The sequence below is a fragment of the Protopterus annectens genome, chromosome 10.part0, assembly GCF_019279795.1.
Source record: "Protopterus annectens isolate FY-2018-M chromosome 10.part0, PAN1.0, whole genome shotgun sequence".
Taxonomy (NCBI): domain Eukaryota; kingdom Metazoa; phylum Chordata; order Ceratodontiformes; family Protopteridae; genus Protopterus; species Protopterus annectens.
Window position 1 is genome coordinate 1,030,900,943 of NC_056744.1, and position 22,082 is coordinate 1,030,923,024.

General features: G+C 40.4%; 1 protein-coding gene across 6 annotated transcripts in view; it reads right to left on the minus strand.

Annotated features, from left to right (window-relative positions):
- Positions 1-22,082, minus strand: part of LHX8 (LIM homeobox 8) — a 158,077-nt gene that overhangs the window by 52,558 nt on the left and 83,437 nt on the right. For all 6 annotated transcript variants that reach the window (XM_044085794.1, XM_044085791.1, XM_044085792.1 and 3 more), the window contains exons 4-5: positions 16,258-16,478; positions 8,410-8,513 (exon numbers count right to left, since the gene is read on the minus strand). In XM_044085794.1, coding sequence (XP_043941729.1) covers positions 8,410-8,513; positions 16,258-16,478 — 325 coding nt within the window. The remainder of the gene's footprint in view (positions 1-8,409; positions 8,514-16,257; positions 16,479-22,082) is intronic.

Sequence of the window (22,082 nt, forward strand, 5' to 3'; positions counted from 1 at the left end):
CCATGGACAGAAATTGTGAACTTGAGTGTGCAGTGGTAAAAGTACTGCGGTGGTGGTGCTGCGGTAGCATTGTTGCCTTAATAGCATGACGTTGTCCCGTTCAATTCTCAGCTAGAGCATCTTCTGTGTGGAGGCATACGTGAATGGGGCGTGCCTTCGTTGAAGGTTGTGCGTCAGGGCTGGTAACCCAGTACATAAAAATCCACTACCAATCATTAGCGGACCGGAGTTCCGCTGTGGCGACCCCTAACTGGGAAAAGCTGAAAGACACAAACCGTGTGCAGTGGTAAAATGAAAAGATCCCAGACTAATACACAGTAGGTGGTGCTAATATTCCTGCTTGCATGCAGTGGATCATTTGTATAAAATGTGTGTCTGCAAAAAAAGAAAATGGATTGTCTGGCTCTCCTGTAAACCAAAATATTTAAGCTTCCTGGATGGAAGCTCATGGGCAAGGCTTTTTTTCCCCTAAAACTATATACTCAACAAAACTGAAGTGTTTTTCATTCTTTGGGGAAGGGAGGCACATTTCATTTTCACCCTTTTCACTTCTGAGTGATGCATCCATGTCTGATGTTTTCTTCCTAGACTTGGATTGTCTGCGACTTACTGGAAAGCCAGACTAGACTTTCCACTGGTATATGCACAATTTACTATGGGCATGCTGATTGGGCTGGCCAATCAGCATGCGCATATTTTTAAATGTAAATGGCCTGTCATTTGTGCAATGAGCATCTTATAAAAACTGACTCAGTATTAAATGAAATGAGCAAGTACTTCAAATGTATTTTGGTGTATTAATTACTTTCAAGATGAGGATATTTTATTTTTCTATGACCAATTTATGTTTCATGTAGCATTCTAAATTTAACTTAAAAATGCCACTAACGTTAATATTTTTTGCAAGTTTCTGCAGTTATACCCCCCCCCTTTCCCAGGGCATTGTTGTAGTTGTGGACTTGCTACCCAAATCTCCTGTATTTGACTATTTCTAATCAACGTTTAAATAAATAAAAACAATCATATTGACACAAGATGTTTGTCAAAATATACATTATTCATCAAAAACTGGCCTACATTATTCATCAAAATCTCTCTCTCTCCCTCTCTCCCTCATATACATCTATATAATCAATGGGGGTCTAACTTCATATTCAAAATCTGAGTAATCCCATTACTAAATCCTCTTGTTGCCAACATTTCTTCTAAGTTTAATGCTTTTGATAGCACATGAGCCTGTATATGGCATGTGTCCAGGTCCCTCTCTCAGTCGCACAGGTACACCTGTGAGGAGGGAGAGAGAACAAGCTTGCATGTGAGACTGTTGTGTGCACACACATGGATAGGATATAAAAATACTTCAACAATTATGCCTCAGTAATTTTAATCATTAGGTGGAACAAGTATATACGAATATGAAAATTTAAACAGCTCAATAATGCTCCTCCTGGATAGGTGTTATTGGGGGGAAACACCAGCCTTCAAGGGGCGTAGAGGACTCTGGCATCAGACAAACATGCCTGGGTGTGCATTTCCAAAACATCCACCATATCAGGCATTAACATGTCCAACTTGCACCGAATGGATTTAAATTTGTCATGCTAGGTTGGCCATGCAGTTTGATTCCTGATTAAAGTTCGCATTTGAAGTGACATTTGGAATGAATTCATCCGGAGAGAAACTGTCCTTGAAAAAAGGTTATGTACAGTGATTGAGAAGACAGAGGCTGCAATTTTGAAACTCTCCTGGCTGACTTAAGTAGCCTCCAGAAAAGCCAATGACCAGTATTTCAGCTTGTAAGAACTAGCAGGTTCAAAAGGTCTCTTGGGGGGGGGGGGTCTTGGGTGAAATCCTCTTTTAAAAACTAACTCCCTTACCAACATGGAAATTGGCCATAGCCACAAGTTGTACTTTTATAGGTTCATGGGAAGTTATAAAGCTATTGGCCCTGGGGCCCTTACAAGCCTAATGACGTGGGCCATGTAGAAAACTTTCCATACAACAGAGGCAATATGGTGGTTAAAAGTCAGTTTGCTACCAACCTAGGTGCCAAAGTCCCTCAATGGATTGATAATAAAGCACCAAGCACGTAATGTGAATTTGTGGGGACATCATGCTCACCAAAAGGGATGATGCATTTTTTTGGCATTCACAGTTATGAGGCCATGTTTCTGGCACCAGTCATTTGTTTGGGTGAGACCCTCTTGGAGGATGTCCACATCATTTGGGGAATGGATAACATGCAGCTTGCAGTCATCTGTAAACTTGGTTAGCCATAGCCCACTAGATTTGGCCTGCACCTCTGAGAAGTACATCCCAAATAGCAGAGGCCCCAAGACTGATCCCTGGGGGTACACTGCTCATTACAGGTCTACTTGAGGTGGCTTCCCCTATTTTGACTAGGTGGGTTCTATCAGTAAGCCAGTTTGCTACCCATCCAGTAACAAATGGACGTGTGCCTAGTTGAGAGAGTTTTCTCTTATACCAGAGAATAAGGGGAATAAGACTGAAGGTCTTGGCCAAGTCCAGGTAGGCGGCATGCACAATCTTTTCCCAGTCTATGGCCTTTGTGACCATCTCAAAGTAGACTAAATACAAGCATGACCTCCCCTTGACAAAACCAAAAACTGTGTGGGCTCAAGTGTCTGGAGATTGCCAATGTCCTTGTTAATTGGATCCATGATGATCCACTCCATGGCCTTGCAGATTAGGCTAGTTAGGCTGATTTGTCTAGAATTTCCTGGATCAGTGAACACTCTACCTTTGTGCAAAGGGATGACTGTGGCTGTCCTCCACTCAGCTGGGACGAAGCCAGTACACAGGCTTTGGTTGAATAGGGTACCTAATGGTGCTGCAAGTTCCTGTCGGAGTTAATTTAGGATGCAGCCCAAGATGTTATCGGGTCCCATGGAGGCTGTATTTTTTTTGCCATGAGAGGGCAGTGATTACTTGCTACCTAGAGATGAGGGAAAGGGGCAGGTACTGGGGATGCCCTGTTTTACTGACGGGGAGGAGTGAAGGAGGCAGAGGAGTGAAGTTTTCACTGAACCTGTCGACCAGCAGGTTAGTTTTATCTACAGGGTGTGTGTATGTGGTGTTCTTGACCACCATTTCTGAGCAGATCTGGGTGCTTCCCTTGAGATTGCGGACATGTGTGAAGAAAGTCTTAAAACTGCCCTCAGTAGATGTGGCCAGTTTGGACTCAAGTTTGCTTTGGAGGATTTCACTAGTGCTCTTATTTGCTTGTTCAAGCTAAGGAGAGATTGCTTCCAATTAGACACCTGCTCTTTCTTGGTCCTGGATAGCAATTTTCTTTCCTGATTTACTGTAGATGTCCACCAGACAGATTTACTCTTCCTTGAGGAGGATTTCATCCAGTCTGGTATTCCTGATTCCATGCAGCTGTACAATGCTCATATAGTACTTTGGTCTAGGTTTGGACATATGTGCCATCATGAGGAGGGGGGGGGCTGGGAAGCTGTTTAAACCTTTCCTCAGGAGGCTGCAATCAGCTTTGGAAAATATTTTTGTTTGACTCTAGCTATTTAGGTGGGGGGGGGGTGACTTTTGAAAGTGACTGCTTTGTGGTCCGGTATTACCAGGGATGATGACACTAAGAATGCTGCAGTCATTACTCGTGTTGGTTAATAGCAAGTCAAAAGTTGTTTTCACCTTGTGTGTGGGTGTCATTTGCATTGACAAAACTCAAGGAATCTGAGCATTTGCATTTTTGCACGAGTATTTCTAACAAATCTATGGTTGAATAGTTAAGTCACCCAGGGTTGAATCCTGATAAGATTTGAAGAGATCCAGATAGGTGGAGTGGGCATCTTGAGTCAGAGTTGGAGGCCTGTAGCTAGTTATGATTTGAATAGGGGTTTTGTCAATTGTTAACTGCACCTGGAGTATTTCCTTTGCATCATACTGTTTGACCAACCTAGAGGTGTGCATGTCTTTTATATATATTGCAACTCAACTTCCCTTTGTTTTGTTGCCCACTGTTTTGGGTCTGAATGAATGATAGATGAGTAACCTGGTATGGCTGGGGTGCTCTCTGCAGCTTTGAACCAGGTTTCTGCGACAGACTGCACAAATGTCAGCTTCTTCCAGGGTTAAGAATGCTTGCAATGGAGTGCAGTTTCATGTTTAGACTAACGTTTAGCAGCATGACCTTTAATTTACATTTTGATGACATTTTCATGTTGGTAGTTTTGCCCTCATAGCATTACCTAAAAATGGCACTATGTGGGAGGCAAAAGCCTTTGCCAGGATCCTGAAACCCAAGGGAGACCAATGCAGGCCATCTCTGGCAAAGCATTGAGGCTCGTCAATCATGTCATCCCAGGCTGTCAGGAAATGGATCCGCTTGGAATAACAAACTAAGCCAACTAAGTCAATAATTTTCCGTTTGTATTGAGGCATCATTCTGGGTGACAGTAGAATGCTGCTCAAGGACAGGAATGTACCTGCCCGGGACACATACTCAGTGAGCCCGATCATGTCTCTCTTCATATAGTCCAGGGAGCTACATCTCAGAGTCATTCACTCCAACATGGACTATGACAGTCATTAACAGTACCTGCTGAGACTTGAGTGCATTGGTGATGTGGCAAATTCTGGCACCAGACAAACTACTAACAGTGACTTTTCTCCTTATCCAGCCTAGTGAGAGGCACATTATAGTACAAAAACTAGCCCCCTTGTGGAAAGGAGGACACACAAACATAAGGACATCCAAAACAGAGATTGAAAAGGGGTCTGTATTCCTATGTGAAGCCCAGATGAAAAAGCTTCCATTTGCTAATACATCTTCTTGTTGGAGGGCTTTTGAGAATCAAGGATGATGTCATGTTCAGGTGAAGGAATCCTAGGACATAAAACTGTAAAAAGAGAGAAATATAGCGACTCACAGCAAAAGTTAAATTAATGCCAAATACCAACATGTAGTAATAAACAATTTAAGGTAAGCGCTTTCGTATTAAGAATGACAATGCTTCGTCAGAGCAGATAACACTACTACAAAAACTTCAATATAAAGCCATAAAACACCTCCCAACAATTAAATTAATTAAAATCAATTACCTGTGTAATTTTAGCTCTCCTCTCTTCTAAAAATCATCTCTGCCTTCCTCTCTTCTAAAAATCATCTCTGCCTTCCTCTAGATTTTCCTTTTTTTATTTATTTTTTTAATAGTTTAGTGTAGTTCTCCCTCCCCTCCCATTATGCTACCAGTAGTTTTGGTTGGCGTTTGGTCCTTCCTGCCTTTTCTGCATTTTAAAAAAAGCTATCCTATCTTTCAGTTTTCATGGGTGTTGGGAGTGCGATTGGTGCCCGTGTGTGCATGCATGTCTATCATGTCAAACAGGCCAGAGAAACCCACTGGGGTTTAAAATATGAATCTGTTGTGGGCACAAGTTTGCGTGTTTATTGCTTAGGCCCAGGGCACTTGGATATGCCTTCCGATATTTGCTTGGCATTCAGCCCTCTGGCCCTGGCTGATAGGGAGGGAGGAACAAACAAGCTCATCTTGAGATGGCTTCTTCCATTCTCTGGAGTCCAGTCTCCCACTCAGAAGAATGACCCTTCTGCTTCCCCAGGGACATCTGCTTCTATTGCAGAAAGAGGATGAAACCTTTGGATCCATGGTCTTTGGAGCCTTCAGCTCTGCTTCTCTCTGGATACGATGGGGTCTTAGGATCTGAGGGAGACTGTCAAACTTCCACCATGCCAGGTCCATTGACTTTGGGTCCAAGCAGCATCTCTGAGCTGTCAGAGATCATTAAGATCCATAGCGCCTCATCTCTGGAGCAGACTTCAGAGCACAAGTCCGAGTCATACTCCATGCTGGAGCAATGTACCCTCCCCCACTCATACTGCCCAGCCGAGCACATCACTGGTGCAGTCTAATCATCTTTGCCCTTCACCTCCTCTTGGCTCTTCATTTGGCAATGGATCGGAAGAGGAGTTTCCTTTCCTGAAAGCCAAGATCCAACTGGGGATTTTGCCTTCTCTGACCCATGCTGATCTGTGAGCTCCAACCCAGATACTGCAGCCACCTCCTCTGGTCCTCTCTGCTTCAGAGTTGCAAGGATTGGCGATTCCAAGAGGAATACTGGATCGTGGGATGTTCCCTTCCCCAGCTCAGACAAGAGTCCCAGACCAGCTTTGCTCAGATTTTTGTTGGAGCAGAGTGGGTCCCAGATTTGAGTGATCAACACTGGATCCTCAAGAGTTGGTGTCTGCTCCAACTTTATCCTTCATCGAACATCCCTTCCTCTAGGGGCCTTGGTCTTGATAGCTCTGGTCTGGTGCCTTCTGGCAGTGGTGAATCTGGGGTGGCTGTGTCTTTCTCCCTTGGGGACCTTCAGCCCCTGGGGTGGGGGTGACAGGTCACTCAGGTATCCTCTGCATTCCAGGTGGCACAGATGGCTCGACTCCAAGAGATGGTCCCTCCTCCACCAAGCCCTTCCCAATCCTCTGTGGATTGAAGCTTTGTTCCTACCCATCCAAATCAAAGGTCAGGTCCTCCTGGAGAGCCTCCAGCCAGCCCCTGAGTAAGGGGTTCCCCTGTCTTCAGAGTCCTCCTAGAGTACCCTGTGTAGGAGGTCCCAGGAAGCACTGGTGCAACAGGAAGCACATCAACTCCCCCTTGAGGACACAGACTCTGATGAAGGGGGAGGCCCCCCACCCCCAAGTCTTCACTTGACCATATCTCCTTTGGAGTCATCTTAGAAATCCTGAAACAAAGGTGTGGATGGCCATCCCAACTCCATTCCTTGGAAAAGTCAGTGTTCAGGAAGAGACCATCTAGATCCTGGGTTATACCACTGGTGAACCAGCTTGCTGACTCTCCTTGCCCACCAGGCTTGGAAGGAGCCTTGTACCATAGAACTAGTCCCGAAGCAATCAGATAATCTTGGTTCCCCTCAGGATCGCCCCTTCTGGAGTAAAGGTGTCTCAACTGATGCCATTGTGGTGTCAGCCACCACCAAGAAACAGCTTGCTGAACAGAGCTCAACTATCCACCCCTTGAACAAAAGTCTCTGGATTTAGATAGACATGGGAAGCAAGTGTATGCATCAGCCACCTAAGCTAAAATTTTGAAAAAAATCTACTTTAGAAGCAGAGGCTCAAAATCACATCTAGACTGTAATGGCAGCAAATTGGGTTTGAGGAGGAGTGATGCATCATGGGAGAGGGAGGAGTTTGAGGCTTAAATCATGTGTCTGAAGAAATAGCTGGTGTGGATCCAAGGATGGCTCTAATGACAAATAATGAAATGGACATTGGATCAGAAGGGTAAATGGTTTGGACAGGTGGGATGGAAGGAGGGAGTATGAAGAGTGCAGAAGATAGAAAGAAAAATGGTAAGTCGGGGTAGTACAGGAAAAACAGCTATGCAGAGGTATTATTTTGAAAGTATTTAAATTATCTGAAGAAGTGTGAAGGTGCCACCTATAACTTGAAAAAGTGGCATTATTCAGGCTTCAAAAAGTCTTTGGTACTAGGATTGTAACAATGGCAATAAAGGCCTATCTTGTTATAATCAAAGCACAATGGACTAAAACATACACATACTAGACTAACCAGAACAGGTTTAGGACTCTCCTTGTGAGGGAGACCAACAACTTGGCACAATGTATCTAACCACATACATCTAAAACTTTATTCTATACCAGAACTTATAATCTAGTGTAAAATAGTACAAATCCTTTAGATTTAACACAAGTTTCTTTTGTTTAAGTAGCAGCATATGCACGTAAACAAGGCTAAGTAGTTATGAAAGCAGAAGGCAACAGCTAAAAGGAGTAAAGGGACCCTACTGTCAATGCAATACTTGCTGGTCGGATTGCCATAGTTCTAGGCAATTCTCAGGCAGACTACCATGGTTGATTCCGATGGAAGCGTCATGAAGAGAATTATTAAATTTTGACAAATACTGAAGAGATCTCATCAAGAATCAAAAGACACATTTGGAGAAGTAAATGTGCAAGAGGAAAAGGTTCATGAACAAAAGACTGATACAAAGTACCACTGCTCTCCAGAAAGATTTAAAATCGATCAACGAAGGAGGTGAAGACAAGTTTCCAGCATAGCAAAGTGCAGCTGATGAAATGGCTCAAGACAGACAAGGAAACTTCAACAGCTGCATCATTTATTGCTTACAAATCACGTTTAAAATTCTGATGAATTTGGGGGCAGCCATAATGGGCTGGTGGATACCAATAGTTAAAGCAGTAAAATAGATTTAGTCTGAACACCGTTTTTGTACTGGACTGGCTGCAGCACTGGTGATTTTTTCCTGTTTAATGTATTCCAATATTTACAAATATTGGACTTTTTACATTAATGTGCCATCTACACCAAGATAACTTTTCATTATGTTTTATATTTTCATAGAGGCTTACCTGGAGTTGATCTGCTGTAAAACTTGTTCGAGCCCTTTTAGCTGGCTTTGGCTGATTAACATCCTGTTCAGTAGGTAGTGCTCCTTGGACATTAACACTGCTTCCTGAAATTAAGACATTGTTAAAAAGTGGTTTTATCTAAAATTTAGTTGACAAAATCCCTCCCCATCACGTTGTCTAAATTAGAGAGGCTTCTCAAATTTAAATTAATTTTCTTTTTTTGGCAAGCAATATGTCCAACTAGGTTTTGGCCCATTTTCAGTGGCAGTCCAGAGGGGGAAAAAAAGTAAAATACAGTTGTACAAGATTTTACCATAGCAGTAAATGTCCTAGTTCACTATTAGAGTATTTACTCTTGGCATATTCAGAGGATAGCCTGATGTATGGTCAGCAGAAGTATAGTTGGCTCAAAAAGCATCATGCACTAGTACAATGAATCAGCTCCTCTGGTGGTGGTGGTGGTGGTGGGGGGCACTTTACTGCATTCTACCTCTTCCAAAGAGCAAACCCCAAACAGACTTTTCTTTCAGGCAGTTGGCCAAAATCACCCCCCTTATGGGTCAGCCATTCAAATCCAGTGTCTCTGCCCTGACCCTCCTCTGTTGCATTAAAACCTGAGCACTGTAGCAGTGTGTGTGGTCTAACTGCAGCAGCTCTTATCTGCTTGCTACAATATCATAACAAATAAGATACAACGGTATACGGCCAAGAAGCAATAAAATGGTATATAGCAATCATTTAGAGTAATTTTAGGCAGACTTGTAGAGAAATTAAAAGTTGTTTAATACAAACAGGAATTGCAATATGAAGTGATGGAAAAACAGCCCTATGGTATTTGTTTAGAGAGAAAGTCAGGGAAGAGAATTTGATAGAAGTATGGAGTAAATTAATAAAGGGAGAGTAAGGAGGTATTAAGGAAACATTCACATTTAGATATCTAGTTTATCTTGGTTTTGAGCAAGAACAGAGTTAGATTTTAGCTAGAAAGTCTTTCAGAGTGGTTTTGAAGGATGAGAGGGAGGGTATTGACCAGATGGACACGGGTAAGGAGTTTCAGGCCCTAGTAACTTTCTCCAAGTACAGAATGCCCAGCAGACTTGCTAGGTTGCAGACAGACAGACGTTTGTGGTCACTGGATCACAATAACAGAATGGGAAGATTTGTAGATTTTATTTTAGTACTGGACAGGCACATGAATGCTGGATAATTTTATAGGTGGTAAGAAGCTGTGTACCTATTTAATATTTGTAAGGATTAAGACAGGATAGGCAATGTTACTGGGTGCTATTTGTTAGGTGGTTGTTTGGAAGGTCATCAGCTGAAGAGCACAGTTTAAGTTTAAGAGTAGTTATGATGTGGGACAGGTTCAAATGTGACAGTGGATATGGCGATGTGTGGCTGTTGGCAGGGTTGGGGTTAAGATGTTGTGGAATCCTTGGTTAAGAGATGGTACTCTATCTATACTATAGAGATAACTGTATTGCAGTTTAAGTGGTGAGTTATTGGTTGTTGGGGAGAGGGGTTTTGGGTGAATTTTTGGTCAAGATCCAAGACTTCTTGAAGGGCTGTTCAAAATATTTTAGGGCTGTGTTTAGTATTATTCTGAAAAGTTATTATAGTATGTAGTTTGCCTTCATTTGCTTTTTAGTTTGGATTGTGAAGTATTCAGAAATTTAAGATGTTGAGGTGTGTTCTATTTTTGCTATTCTTTCCACACTTCTCTATCTTGTTTTTGTATATTCAGTACAACTTTTCCAATTGTCTGAAGTAGCCTTGCAACTCCTAGAAGGAAGAGACTAAAAGCACTGTCTAAGGGAAGGATTTTTAGGACATTGCAGTTAAGAGGGCATAGCAAAATTTGTTTAAAATGGGTGGCGAAAGCCAAACACACTCTGGCTAGGCTTATAAATGCCCTAGGGCAGATAGACTAGTATGAACCCAAGAAGATAGTGTAGTAGTGAACACTTCTGGGTTAAACTTGGAAAAGTTGTCATTTTATAAATATGCCATTTAACTGGATTTATGAGATGTCTGGTCATATACAGGAGATGATCATGGAGAGTCTGACATTACATCAGTGGTGGAGTATTTGCTAAGACTCTGATACCAGGACAAGTCTAGTAGGGAATTTGATGTCTTGCTATAAGTGGGGCTATTAATTAGTTGTGCGAAACCAAATGAGGTCATGCTATATATAGGGAGTTGAAGTTTATGTCCATCCAATTGACATTCACATAGTCGGAGTATTTTCTTATGGATAGCCAACGTAGGATATATCGCAGTACAGCTGTATTATCACCAGGAGGGATGAAAAGGCCAGCAATACATATGTGTTAAAACCAAGGACCAGACCACGAAAACCAACCAGAAGGAATGGAAGAAAAGTGTAGTCTAACAGCAGTTTATTCAAGTTGAATGTCACAAACAGAACACAAGTTAACCTAGGTTTCGTCCATAGGACTTCATCAAAACAAGAATACAAGTAACAGCTGGAGTTTAAATATCATTCTCATTCACTTGATACTTCAACTAATCAATTAATGGATAGAGTATTTAAATATTACTATAAATTCAAAATGAATAATTTCTGTTAAAACAACCATTATATATGTATTAAATATAGAAATAAAAAAATAGAAAAAAAACTTGCTATAAATTATCACAACATTATATATTGAATACATAAAAAAACATGAAATGTATAAATATATATAACATATAAATATATACATGTATATAAATATTCACACACAAACCATAAAAATACATGTTGATCATCACTTTAAAAACCTTTATAAAATTCATTAATTTCTTCCTAAAACATGTTTCAAACTTTAATAAGGGAGCAATGCTTATAGTCATTTATACCAGGATAATTTTGGGCATCCAATCTTAATTGCCATTTTAATTCACATATGTCCAAGTGGACATAGTGTCCTACCTTGAACATCATTCTTAATCTGTTAAATCACACAAAAGTGTTCATTGTTGGCAATAATATGCCTAGCTAAGGCATTGGTAGACTTAAAATGCCTAATGTCAAGTATATGATCTCCAGTTCTCTCTCTAAAATACCTAGATGTTTTTCCCACATAAAATACTGGGCACTCTGACACTTGGCCACATATACTACATTTTGAGTGTAGCAATCAAAGTGTCCTGTGATGGGTGTAGAATGATCATTAATCTTAACGTGTCTGTATGTAATATATATTGACAAATGGAACACCTCCCACATTTGAAATTCCCTAAAATTCCTTTCACCACTTACAATTGACTTAGCAGGAGGTCCTTTTTCCAAGACTTTTTTCAAGGATTGATCTTTTCTAAACACAAATTGTGGGACACCCCCCACTTTCAATTGTACATCTCTATCCAATTTTAGGATGCCCCAATTTTTCTTGACCATCCATACAAGCCAATCCACATCATAATTAAAGGTGGTGATGTACAATAGTGAATTTGATAACACCTCACTGCTACCAGTGTCACAAATTTGAATATCAATATTCTCATCCATGAGATTCTTATCTTTATCCTTCATTAGTACAGATTTATAAACTCCAATCTCCCTTTTAGGTTTGATTTCGTGCATGATGTTCATGCACAAGTCCTCTAGGTAGCCTCTACTTCTAAACATGCTGACCATGTAATTAATTTCATCCAAAAACTCCTGATGGTCACTAACCATACGGACCGCCCTTACCATTTTCCCTTTCACATTTGCTCTTTTTTGATGCTGAGGATGCCAACTATCATATTGGAGATAGGAGTGGGAAAAAAAAGTGTTTTTTCTATGAATATTAGATCTCAAACATTTGTTAATTCTATCCACAGATCTAGATATGTTAGTGTCAGAACTGAATTCATATGTAAATTTAAGAAAGTCTGCAGTGTTGTCAATATACCTTATAAAGGCTTCCAATTCATCTCTTCCACCTTCCCAAGCAATAAATATGTCATCCAAATACCGGGTATACAATTTTATACAATGACTATAAGCACTAGTAAAAACATATCTCTGCTCCAAATAGGCTATAATGTAGTTAGCATAAATGACTTAACAGGCCCTCTGGAATTGCTGTTTAACGGTAGCCACAAAACATGTTCTCCATTCAGGTGACACAAAGCAACAGTCATCCCTTTGCACAAACACGGGCCATCTACAGACAGAGAAGTCTCAAGTTTTATATGTAAAGCCATGGAAAGAATTAGCATGGAAATTATCAGTAATTACACAAGAAATCCAGACATAGCACCAAACTCCATTTGGTTTCATCAATGGCAGATCATGCCTTCTGAACCTGGTGGAGTTCTTTGAGAAGGCTACCAAAGCAATGGTGGAAGGCAAAATGGTGACCTGGCCTACCCCACTTGGATACTGACAAACTTGAGAGGTTAGGTACAAACCCTTATGTTACCTGGCAGATAGCCAGCTGACTCACAGATGACTCAGGAAGTTAGACTTGGAGAGAGTCCACCTCTACAGAAGGAGGCCGGTCACAACTGGCTTCCATCAGGGACTGGGTCCTGGGACCACTCATTTGACATTTACTTCTTTGAAGTCAAGACAAATGTCAATGACCTCTGGATGACTAATTTGCAGAAAGAACAGTCAATGAATCCCTCAATGAATCCCTCAAACACATTTTTCAGGAAGGGCTGGCAGACACGCAACTGGTGTCAGGGCTATGGGCTAAAGCTAAATACCAAGAAACGCATAATGGTAAGCATCATTGAAAAAACACCCCTAAGAGTTGACCTTTGACCATCACATGTCTACAGTAGTGAGGAACTCATTCTAGGTTATGGTACTTAAAAGTATGGCACCTAGGTCCAAGAAGTTATTGTTACCTGTATTCGGCATTCAGGCCTATTGTCGGGTACAGTGGCTTTGGTATGTACCCAACCAGGCATATCAAACAATTGGAATATCCACAGAGGTTCCTCCCTAAAAATAGAAAGTAACCATGTCCTATGCAGGCCACATCAAGGCCCTATCCCTGTATTCTGTCTCCTACAGGCTGTTGAGGGGGAGAGCTATGCCAGGCATACAAGGAATTGTTGGACCAAACTCAAGTTGCTCTCCTGCATAGCCACAAAACACCGGAGTTACCCATTCTACAGACTTGAACCTTACCTGCGATATAAATAGGGCCTGCTGGAAAGACATGTATCCCAGAGGCTTCCCTTTTTCTGGGACAGATTCCCAAATCTGATCCATGTGAAGCAAATCCAATCCATGTGAAGCAGAGTTCCTCCCAACCTAATTAAAGTGCAACTTGGACAATTGGATGGGGAACAGTCCTCTGTTGAGACCAGGGGAACAGGTTGGATGGTTCACTGATCCAGATTGCACATAACCAAAAGAAATAAAGCAAGCAAGAAGTAGGTAGAGGAAGGCCAGAAAATGGAGGAATGGACTCCATACAATAACCATTTTGAATGACAGAGAACATGGGCACCTGTAACTATCTGCTGTCAAACAGTAAAGGAAAGGTATAGCTTGAGGGACAGCGGAATCTGGTCAAAGGAAGGGGGCTGGATAATCAGAGGCATATTTGTTAGGAAAAGGTTTTTGGCCTGTCAAACCAAGTGTTTGTCCAGGAAAATCCTCTTAGAAACCTCTCCTGCTCCTAGCAGGTTGCCTTGGCTGCCTACAAAGAATTAAATGGGTAATTCATCTGGAACTTGGGCGCAGTGGAAACAAAAGTCTTTCATAGCCTTACCTTATCCTGAAGAGTTTGCAGCAGAAATGCCAATGAGGTTCTAGTTGTCCAGGGGTGAATCTAAAATTTGGCCTTAATGTCCTTGGGTAAGGCTTGAAGGAGCAGCCAATGGTATATCCTTATAAAAACAAGATTAGATGCAGCTGCCAAGAGACAACAGCACCATAACTGCATTTGATATGACGAGCCACCCATGAGGAAAAACTAAGGGCAGAAATCTTACTGTCCAAAATTGGGCACATCAGCCAACCCCCCCTCCAAGCTGGGAGAGAATAGCCAGGACATACTGAATGGCCCTAAAAGCCAAAGTAGAAGTATAAATTTTTCCCCCATACCTCAGCTGTTCTGGTCTGAACAAAGCTTGGAAGAGGATAGCAGTTTTAATGGCTTGTCCATGGACATGGAAACAGGATCAGATGAGAGATTTTTTTTTATAAGGTCTGAGAGAGTCAGGAGCCTGAGAAGCTGCTGAGCATCTAAAAGAGCAGTTAAAACAGGGGGGACTGCAGGTGGAGTTCATATTTCTTTTGAACCTTGGTAACCTGGGAACAGTTTCACAAATATTCCATTTTACAGGCCGCTGTATTCCCAAAAGATAATTCTTCAAAAGCAGAATCAGGGGACAGTGAATCTTCTTCAGCAGACCCCAGGAGCAAGAATGTATTTAGGAGGAACACATGATTCTTCCCAGAATCCAACTCATCAGAAGTATCAAAATCCCTAGGCCTCTTAAAGGGTAAAGACCAGGGAGCAATAGCAGAACAAGCAACTCTTGTAGGAGTTTTGTGCCATAAGGGCATTAAATAGCTGCCAAGTAAAGTCCTATCAATCTTTGCAAGGGTCCTTAATCAAAGAAGCTACATATTTGGTTTTCTTTTTTTTAAAAACATCTGCTTTAACAAATCTAGGACATTCAGACCCCTGCCTAGATTTGATAGGAAAAAGGTTCCTGGTACCCTCAACTAATATTTGAGAATCAAGCATAGCTCCCCCTCTACGTCTGTACCAGACATTTATACAGCCTTTGCGGATGTGTGGTTAGACCAGTGTCTGCCTCCAATGGGGTGCTGCAGAGGGCACTGGCACATCTTCAGTCAAACAGAGCTCAAGTGGAGGCTGGACAGCAGCAGGATTAGAATGTGCTTTATAGCTTTTCTTTCTTAAGTAGCAGCTGAACTTCAGTGTGGATGGATTCAGCATTGGTAACCAGAGCCAAAAAGCTTCAGATGTTGGTTTTCCAAATAAATGGAATGGGACAACAGACAACTGCAGAATCTCTTGTGGACAAACACCTGACAAATCTCACACTGTATGGTTATATGTAGCACTCTAAACAAAAGGGCACTTCTAGTGCCCCATCTGAGGAGCCCGCCTCCCACACTCATTTTTCCCCCTCCTGGATGACATTAAAACAAAGATGGCTCTCAACCTTGACAAAATATCTGGACATAGCCAAAAATAATGGTGGGGTAAGGAAGGTCCCAAAACATAACAAATACTGCTCTTATAAAAACTTAGAAATGTACTAGAATTAAAGGTCTTGAGTTACCATACATTTCCTGAAGGATATGAAGTCAGAAACTCTAGTGTGTCATTTAATGAATTCAGTTCTCCCTGATATGCTACAAAAATCCAAACCAAAAATATGAAGCAAAAATCTGGACAATCTGCGAAAATCTGGACAGTTGACAGGTATGAAGCTCAGTAGATAAGCCAGCTCAGTGAACAGCATACAGGTTGAATTCAGAGGCAGCATGCAGACTAGAAGCAAAAGATTTGAGAATAAGGCTTTTGTCAACCCACAAGCAAGGCATAAAGTACTTGTAAGACATACGACACAGAAGGTGCAAAGGCTTTGGTCTGCTGGCTGGACATTAGGTTATCCTTAGTAGGCAATCCCAAGAGTAAATACTGCAACAATGACAGGGATTTGCTCTGGTACACACAAAAAAACGGCATACTTAAATGCTAACATGAGACGAATGCTAAACTAAGTATGTTGCCCATTTTTGAGAAATGTAGATGAGAAATGTAGATAATCCATCACAAAGAACTTTTTTTATAGTAATGATGCTCGCTTTTTGTAAGGAAGCTGATAACTGTACATCAAATGCCTTACCATTTTCAACTGCTCTTTTGAGGTTGTCCAACATACAGTCATAATGTATTCTACAAAGGACCTTCTCTTCAACCAATGCAAACTCTTCTCCTGTGGAGAGCTGTCTTTTGCAGGAGAAGCAAGCAAAGCAAGCCAAGTGATAGACATTTCCCTTTGCTCTACGAACCCAGTCAGTTGAATGGATGTGTCTGCCACAGCGAGCACAGCGAGTCCCATACCGTCTGTAAAAGGAAACGGAAAAATGAACAGAAAATCAGAATATGTTCTATGCTTGCAATGATCACGAAAATACATGTGATTAGGTACTTTTAGTAGACTATATCTGCACTACTGCTTCAGTGTTAGATCGCCTCAACAAACTATGAATTTACTTGATTTTTTTTTTCAGTGGCCCAAGTCAGTACACAGTACTGTAAACAAAGTAATTAAATAAATTGATCTTTACAATCAAAAATAAAGTTAAAACAAGAGTCAGCAATTCTTGAGAGCAAGGAAATGAAAGACATGAACAGTGAATATCCTGTTTGACTCGAGCTAGAGAGAAACAGGGATACACAGTAAATATAGCTCTGAGGGTAGACAAGTCTACACAAAAGATGGCTAACCAAACAAATGGTCTAAAGCCAAACAGCTGCTCTCCTCATAGTCTCCCGGATATGAATTTTAAAATTAAAACTAGGCAAGTATTGCTCCTGTCTCACCTCATGTGGGAGTAAGTCCCACTAGCTAAAGTGTGTAGAGGATGTCTTTACTGATATAAAGCCTGAAAAAAAGGCTTCAAGATGATATCAATGGACACCTTCTTGGACTCCAAAAAGGATAATTGAGGAATATCTGATATACAAGCAAGATTCTTCATGTGAAAAACTTGAAGGCGAGAGTAGCAAGAAATAAGGCAGTACCTGGTGGCCAACATTTTACAGCATGTGCATTCTTGGTGGACTGCCATTGAAGACGCATGCAAATCTGCCATGATTTGGCATATGACCGATAGGGTATTATGTAATTTTAGGGAGCAGCAATTTAATGGTCACAGACTTCAGTATAAAAATACAATAGCACTTCTAGGATAATCCTATGTACTCTAGATTCACTGTATGTTGTGCAACTAAATGCTTAGCACTCGTCATACTCAAGATCGGCAAAGCAGACAATTGTTTTCAGATTAAGACTGTTCAGCATATTCAAGTAAAAAAAAAAAAAAAAGGAGGTGCAGCACTAATTTTGGGGGTGCGTGTGCTTGCAGTATTGATTAAATTGTTCCCACTGTCGATCTTTGTGTTGAGCATAATGTAAGAATCTTCAAAAAAAGTCTCTACTTTAAAGTTTAAAACACAGGACAACTGGTCTACAGAGGACCTGTAAGGGATCCGAGCTGCAACACACAGGCACAGATTTAAAGTAGCTTTTCAGCCATGATGTGTTCCTCCTAAATGCACGCTTGCCCCTGGGGTCTGCTGAAGATTCACTGTCCCCAGATTCTGCTTTTGAAGAACCAGATTCTGCTTTTGAAGAATCTTTTGGGAATACAGCGGTCTGTAAAATGGAATATTTGTGAAACTGTTCCCAGGTTACCAAGGTTCAAAAAATATGAACTCAAAGTCCCTCTGGTTTTAACTGCTCTTTTAGATGTTCAGCAGCTTCTCAGGCTCCTAACTCTCTCACGGGTGGCTTGTCGTATCATTAAATGCAGTTATGGTGCTGTTGTCTCTTGGCAGCTGCATCTGATCCTGTTTTTTATGTAAAATACTTCCATGACACCCCTCCTCCTCTCCTAGACAGAAATGGAAAGTATGGTGTCCTGAAGCCATCCAACTGAAAGCTTATAAAATGGAGGATTATTTTTCTTCCAAACTCTTCAGAAAACTACTTGGTGGTGTAAAAGTAGTTAAGTTTGGCTTATTCAAGATATATTTCAAAAGATCACTATATACTAGTTTTGTTTTCCTCTGAATAATACTGCAATGATATAGATTTTTCTTTGTGAATACGTGAGCAGTGGTGCAGCACTATAAAATGCATGTCAAAAAGTTTCATGCATTTAATGCAGCTTCCCCACTAATGGTTTACTGTAGACCAGGTTGAGACTCTGGAACCCAGTTTAGAAGAGCCCCCCCAAGATAAAGGTCAGTCGCACAAGTACAGCAATAGCAACATTTTGTGGCAAGAATTACAAAGTGTTCCCTGTCCAACTGTGTCACATATACACAATGTAATCTATACTGTCACAAGTTTAAAAATAATTTTACGTACACATGCTGTTAATGAAAAAATAACTTTTACATCACTTCACATGATTCAGAACTCTGCAACTAGAAGCACTGAACTACAATTAAAATCTATTTAAAAACAGTGCAAAGCAGAGCTAGAGAATAAAAGGGGTAAACGATGAAAAAAGTTATTGCAAAGACCGACAAGACATTATATAGGCTTATTATGGCAAGATATAGCATGCAACTGCATTAAATAGCAGTCAAGTTAAGCCATGGACAGAGCATGCATTATATATAAAAGGCTAGCACAATTATTTCTAGCAAAATAAAAAAATGTAAAATTTGATATTAGGTTCAGAATTGCGTAAAAACCAGAACACATTACAGAAGACAATTTCATATATAAAAATACAAAATAGACAAGTTAGAGATAAGCACTGTATAAACTAGAATTAACATTAGAAACTAGTCTCAACTTTTCTAGACCAATAGAGAGGATACAGAGGCTAAAGCAGAATGCTTCAAGTATAAATACAGCAAGTGTGGCAACAGAATGAGAGAAATACAATCCATTAATGTGAATATTAGAAATGAGGAATTTGCAAGTCATTCTGTAATTACAGAAGGTCACACCAGAGTACAAACTTACTAAGGTAATTAAGTTTGTTACATTTCATTTGTTACTTCAAGCAATGGGAAAAAAAATGAAACAGGAAATGCATTGACACCAGAAAGGACAATGATGCTGAAACTTATATATACAGTTAACCACCATTTAAAAAAAATATATCCATAGAATAGAAAGAGAATATATGGCTCTCAGAGATTGTAAGAGTTACATTGCCATTTATTTTGAAAGGTTAATACAAGTGCTCCTTATCCATATGTCTGAATTACCAAAAGAACCCTGGGATATTCCCACGTGTTTTGGTCAACATGCAATAAAGAACATTAGTCTTGACAGATGAATACTTACCATTACCAGGGCAACAGTGGTAGAGACGTTAATGTATCCAATAAAGGTCCATCTCCCCCTATCAGTACCATAGCCTGGGTGGGATGAAGGAGGTCAGATGCCCTAGGTGCAAGCCATTAAGGGAACAGGATCAATGCATCCAAAGTCACCAACTGTAGTTTGCAGGACATTTTGTTTTGCTTTGAACCCTCAATTTTGGGTTGAGGTGTGCCCTCCTCAGGATGGCCCATTGTGCAGGTTTCTGTACCATAGAAGTACTGCTCATACCACTGTTTTCTTTACCTTACTTTTCAAGTTAACATTTTGTCTGGCACACACTACCCCAGTGGCAGCTGGTGACTTCAAATCAAAGGGGGGCTGTAGGAGACAGCTGAATGGGTGGGGTCAAGGGGAAGGGGTGTGGTCAACTAGAAAGGGGGAGGGGCTAAAACCACAACAAATAACTTTAATTAAATACGCTGCCCTGGGTGGCAAACCATCATTATGAGAGTCCAATCAAGACAAAAATAAGTGTAGAAGAATAAAAATATTTCAATGCATTGGCTGCATGACAGCTTACTTAATATCTAGATGGAAACAAAAGGTTGTGAGGCATGAAAAAATAAATGACTTTTTAAATACATTGCTGGAATGCCAGTCAAAATAAAGTATAAGAAAAACCAGAAGCACTCAACTCAAACCACTTCTCCTTGCACTGCAGTTCTAATCATAATTTATATTCAGCTTTATTAAAGTACCAAGTAACATGCTGAAAGTAGAAATCTCTGTGATGCCCCCACTTGTAAAAATGTTTCTTATCCAAAAAAGACCTGCTGTCTGACAACTATCTACTTGTTTCATGGGGAAAACATGATCAAAGTAAAAAATGAAAAGCAAACAAGAAACAATCTCAAGATACATTGCTTAAAGGATTACTGTACAGGTTATGTACCACACATGATTGGCATTCTGTTTAGTTTACGGGTAAAGTCTGTAGAGATGACTGGAAGTCTCCAACAAGTGTAATGAGCTTTTTAAAATAATGGAATCCTGTCCTTTAATACCCAAGGCTTATACATTATCTAGTCAAGTATTCTCTGCATGGCAACAACAGAAAGGCTTTCAATGTTGGCAATTCTTTAACAGTATGCTTATTAAAGCTTACTTGCATCTTACGATCTCAGACAAGCTTACCTTATGGTCATTAAAGCACTGCTACTTAAACACAGAGCAACAGGCACTTTGAGTAATAAGCATAAATCTGAGTAATAAGCATAAGTCAACAGTACAAAAATATGACAGAAACCAGACCGTTCTGCAAAATCAAGGACAAATGAAAAGCCACTGTACTACTTGTGTCTACCTTGGATGGGGGGGGGGGGGCACTGCACATTTACACAGCATAACTACTCCTTGCCTTGCTTGGACACATCCAGAGTCACTACATGGGGGAGTGGGGTGCAACAAGTATGTCACAATTTGAAAGGTCTCTGGCTGACTGTGATGGCCCTGACACATTTGTCATACCTCTCAACCTCAGAGCAAGAAATCTGGACAAAGCCATACACAGAAGTGGGACAAAGGCCCAAAAATAAGGACAATTTTTAAATATTGCTCTAATAAACTTAGAAAGATAATAGAATAGTTCTTGCATTAGTATGAATTTTCTGAAGGGTATAAAATCTGAAACTCAAATGTCTGTCATTATTTTCTAACTTCAGTCTTTAGTGATTTGTCACTAATTTGAACCTGTCAAAGAAGGGACACTTTAATATTAGTACTGCTAACTTGAGCAGCTGACAAAATAAAATAATCTACATGCATTTCAAGTAATCTATAACTTTGATTATTACAGTTATTCCTTAATTGTAAACCCTCCATGTTTTCTTCTTCCAAAATTGCTATTTTGCGGAGGGATTATTAGGGGGAAGAGCAACATCGAGCTAAAAATCGGGGACAGTTGAGAGGTTGGCTATGCCTAATTATATAAAGCAATTTATTTGCATGTACCTCTCAACCTGTTAATGCAGTAAATATTAACAAGGCCAAATATATTGGGGGGGGGGGGAACATATAAACAGTACTAAAAATTGCTCTTGTATAAATTGAGACAGTTGATAGAATAACAGTTCTTACTTTAGCATGCATTTTTCTGAAGGTTATGAAGTCTGAAACTCAGTGTATCATTATTTAGTGACTTATTCCTAAATGATTTGCCAGAAAACTACAAATTTTATGAAGAACAAACCAAAAATAAGAAGCAAAAATCTATTCATTCTTTGAAAATCTGGACAGTTGGGAGGTATAGTTCAGCTGGGCCTGCAAAATCATGGTTGAATGGAGCCTCTGCAGCCATTCCAATGAACCATTACTTGGCTAGTTCACTCCATTTACCATAAACACTAATGTGCATACTGCTTTACTTCTATGATGAGTTGGACTTCATTTGAAAGTTTTATTTTGTATTTTACAGCACAAACACCAAGTCATCTACTAAACAAAGCAATGCAGTCTCACAATGAAAACTTAGCATTAAAAATTCTCTGCCCTTGAAACTCACATTCATTGAAACAGCATTGAAACCCACATTCAAAGAAAATACATTTTGCCAGTGGCAGATAAAGATCAATTTTGGGCTGTTTTCAAATCATAGGCCC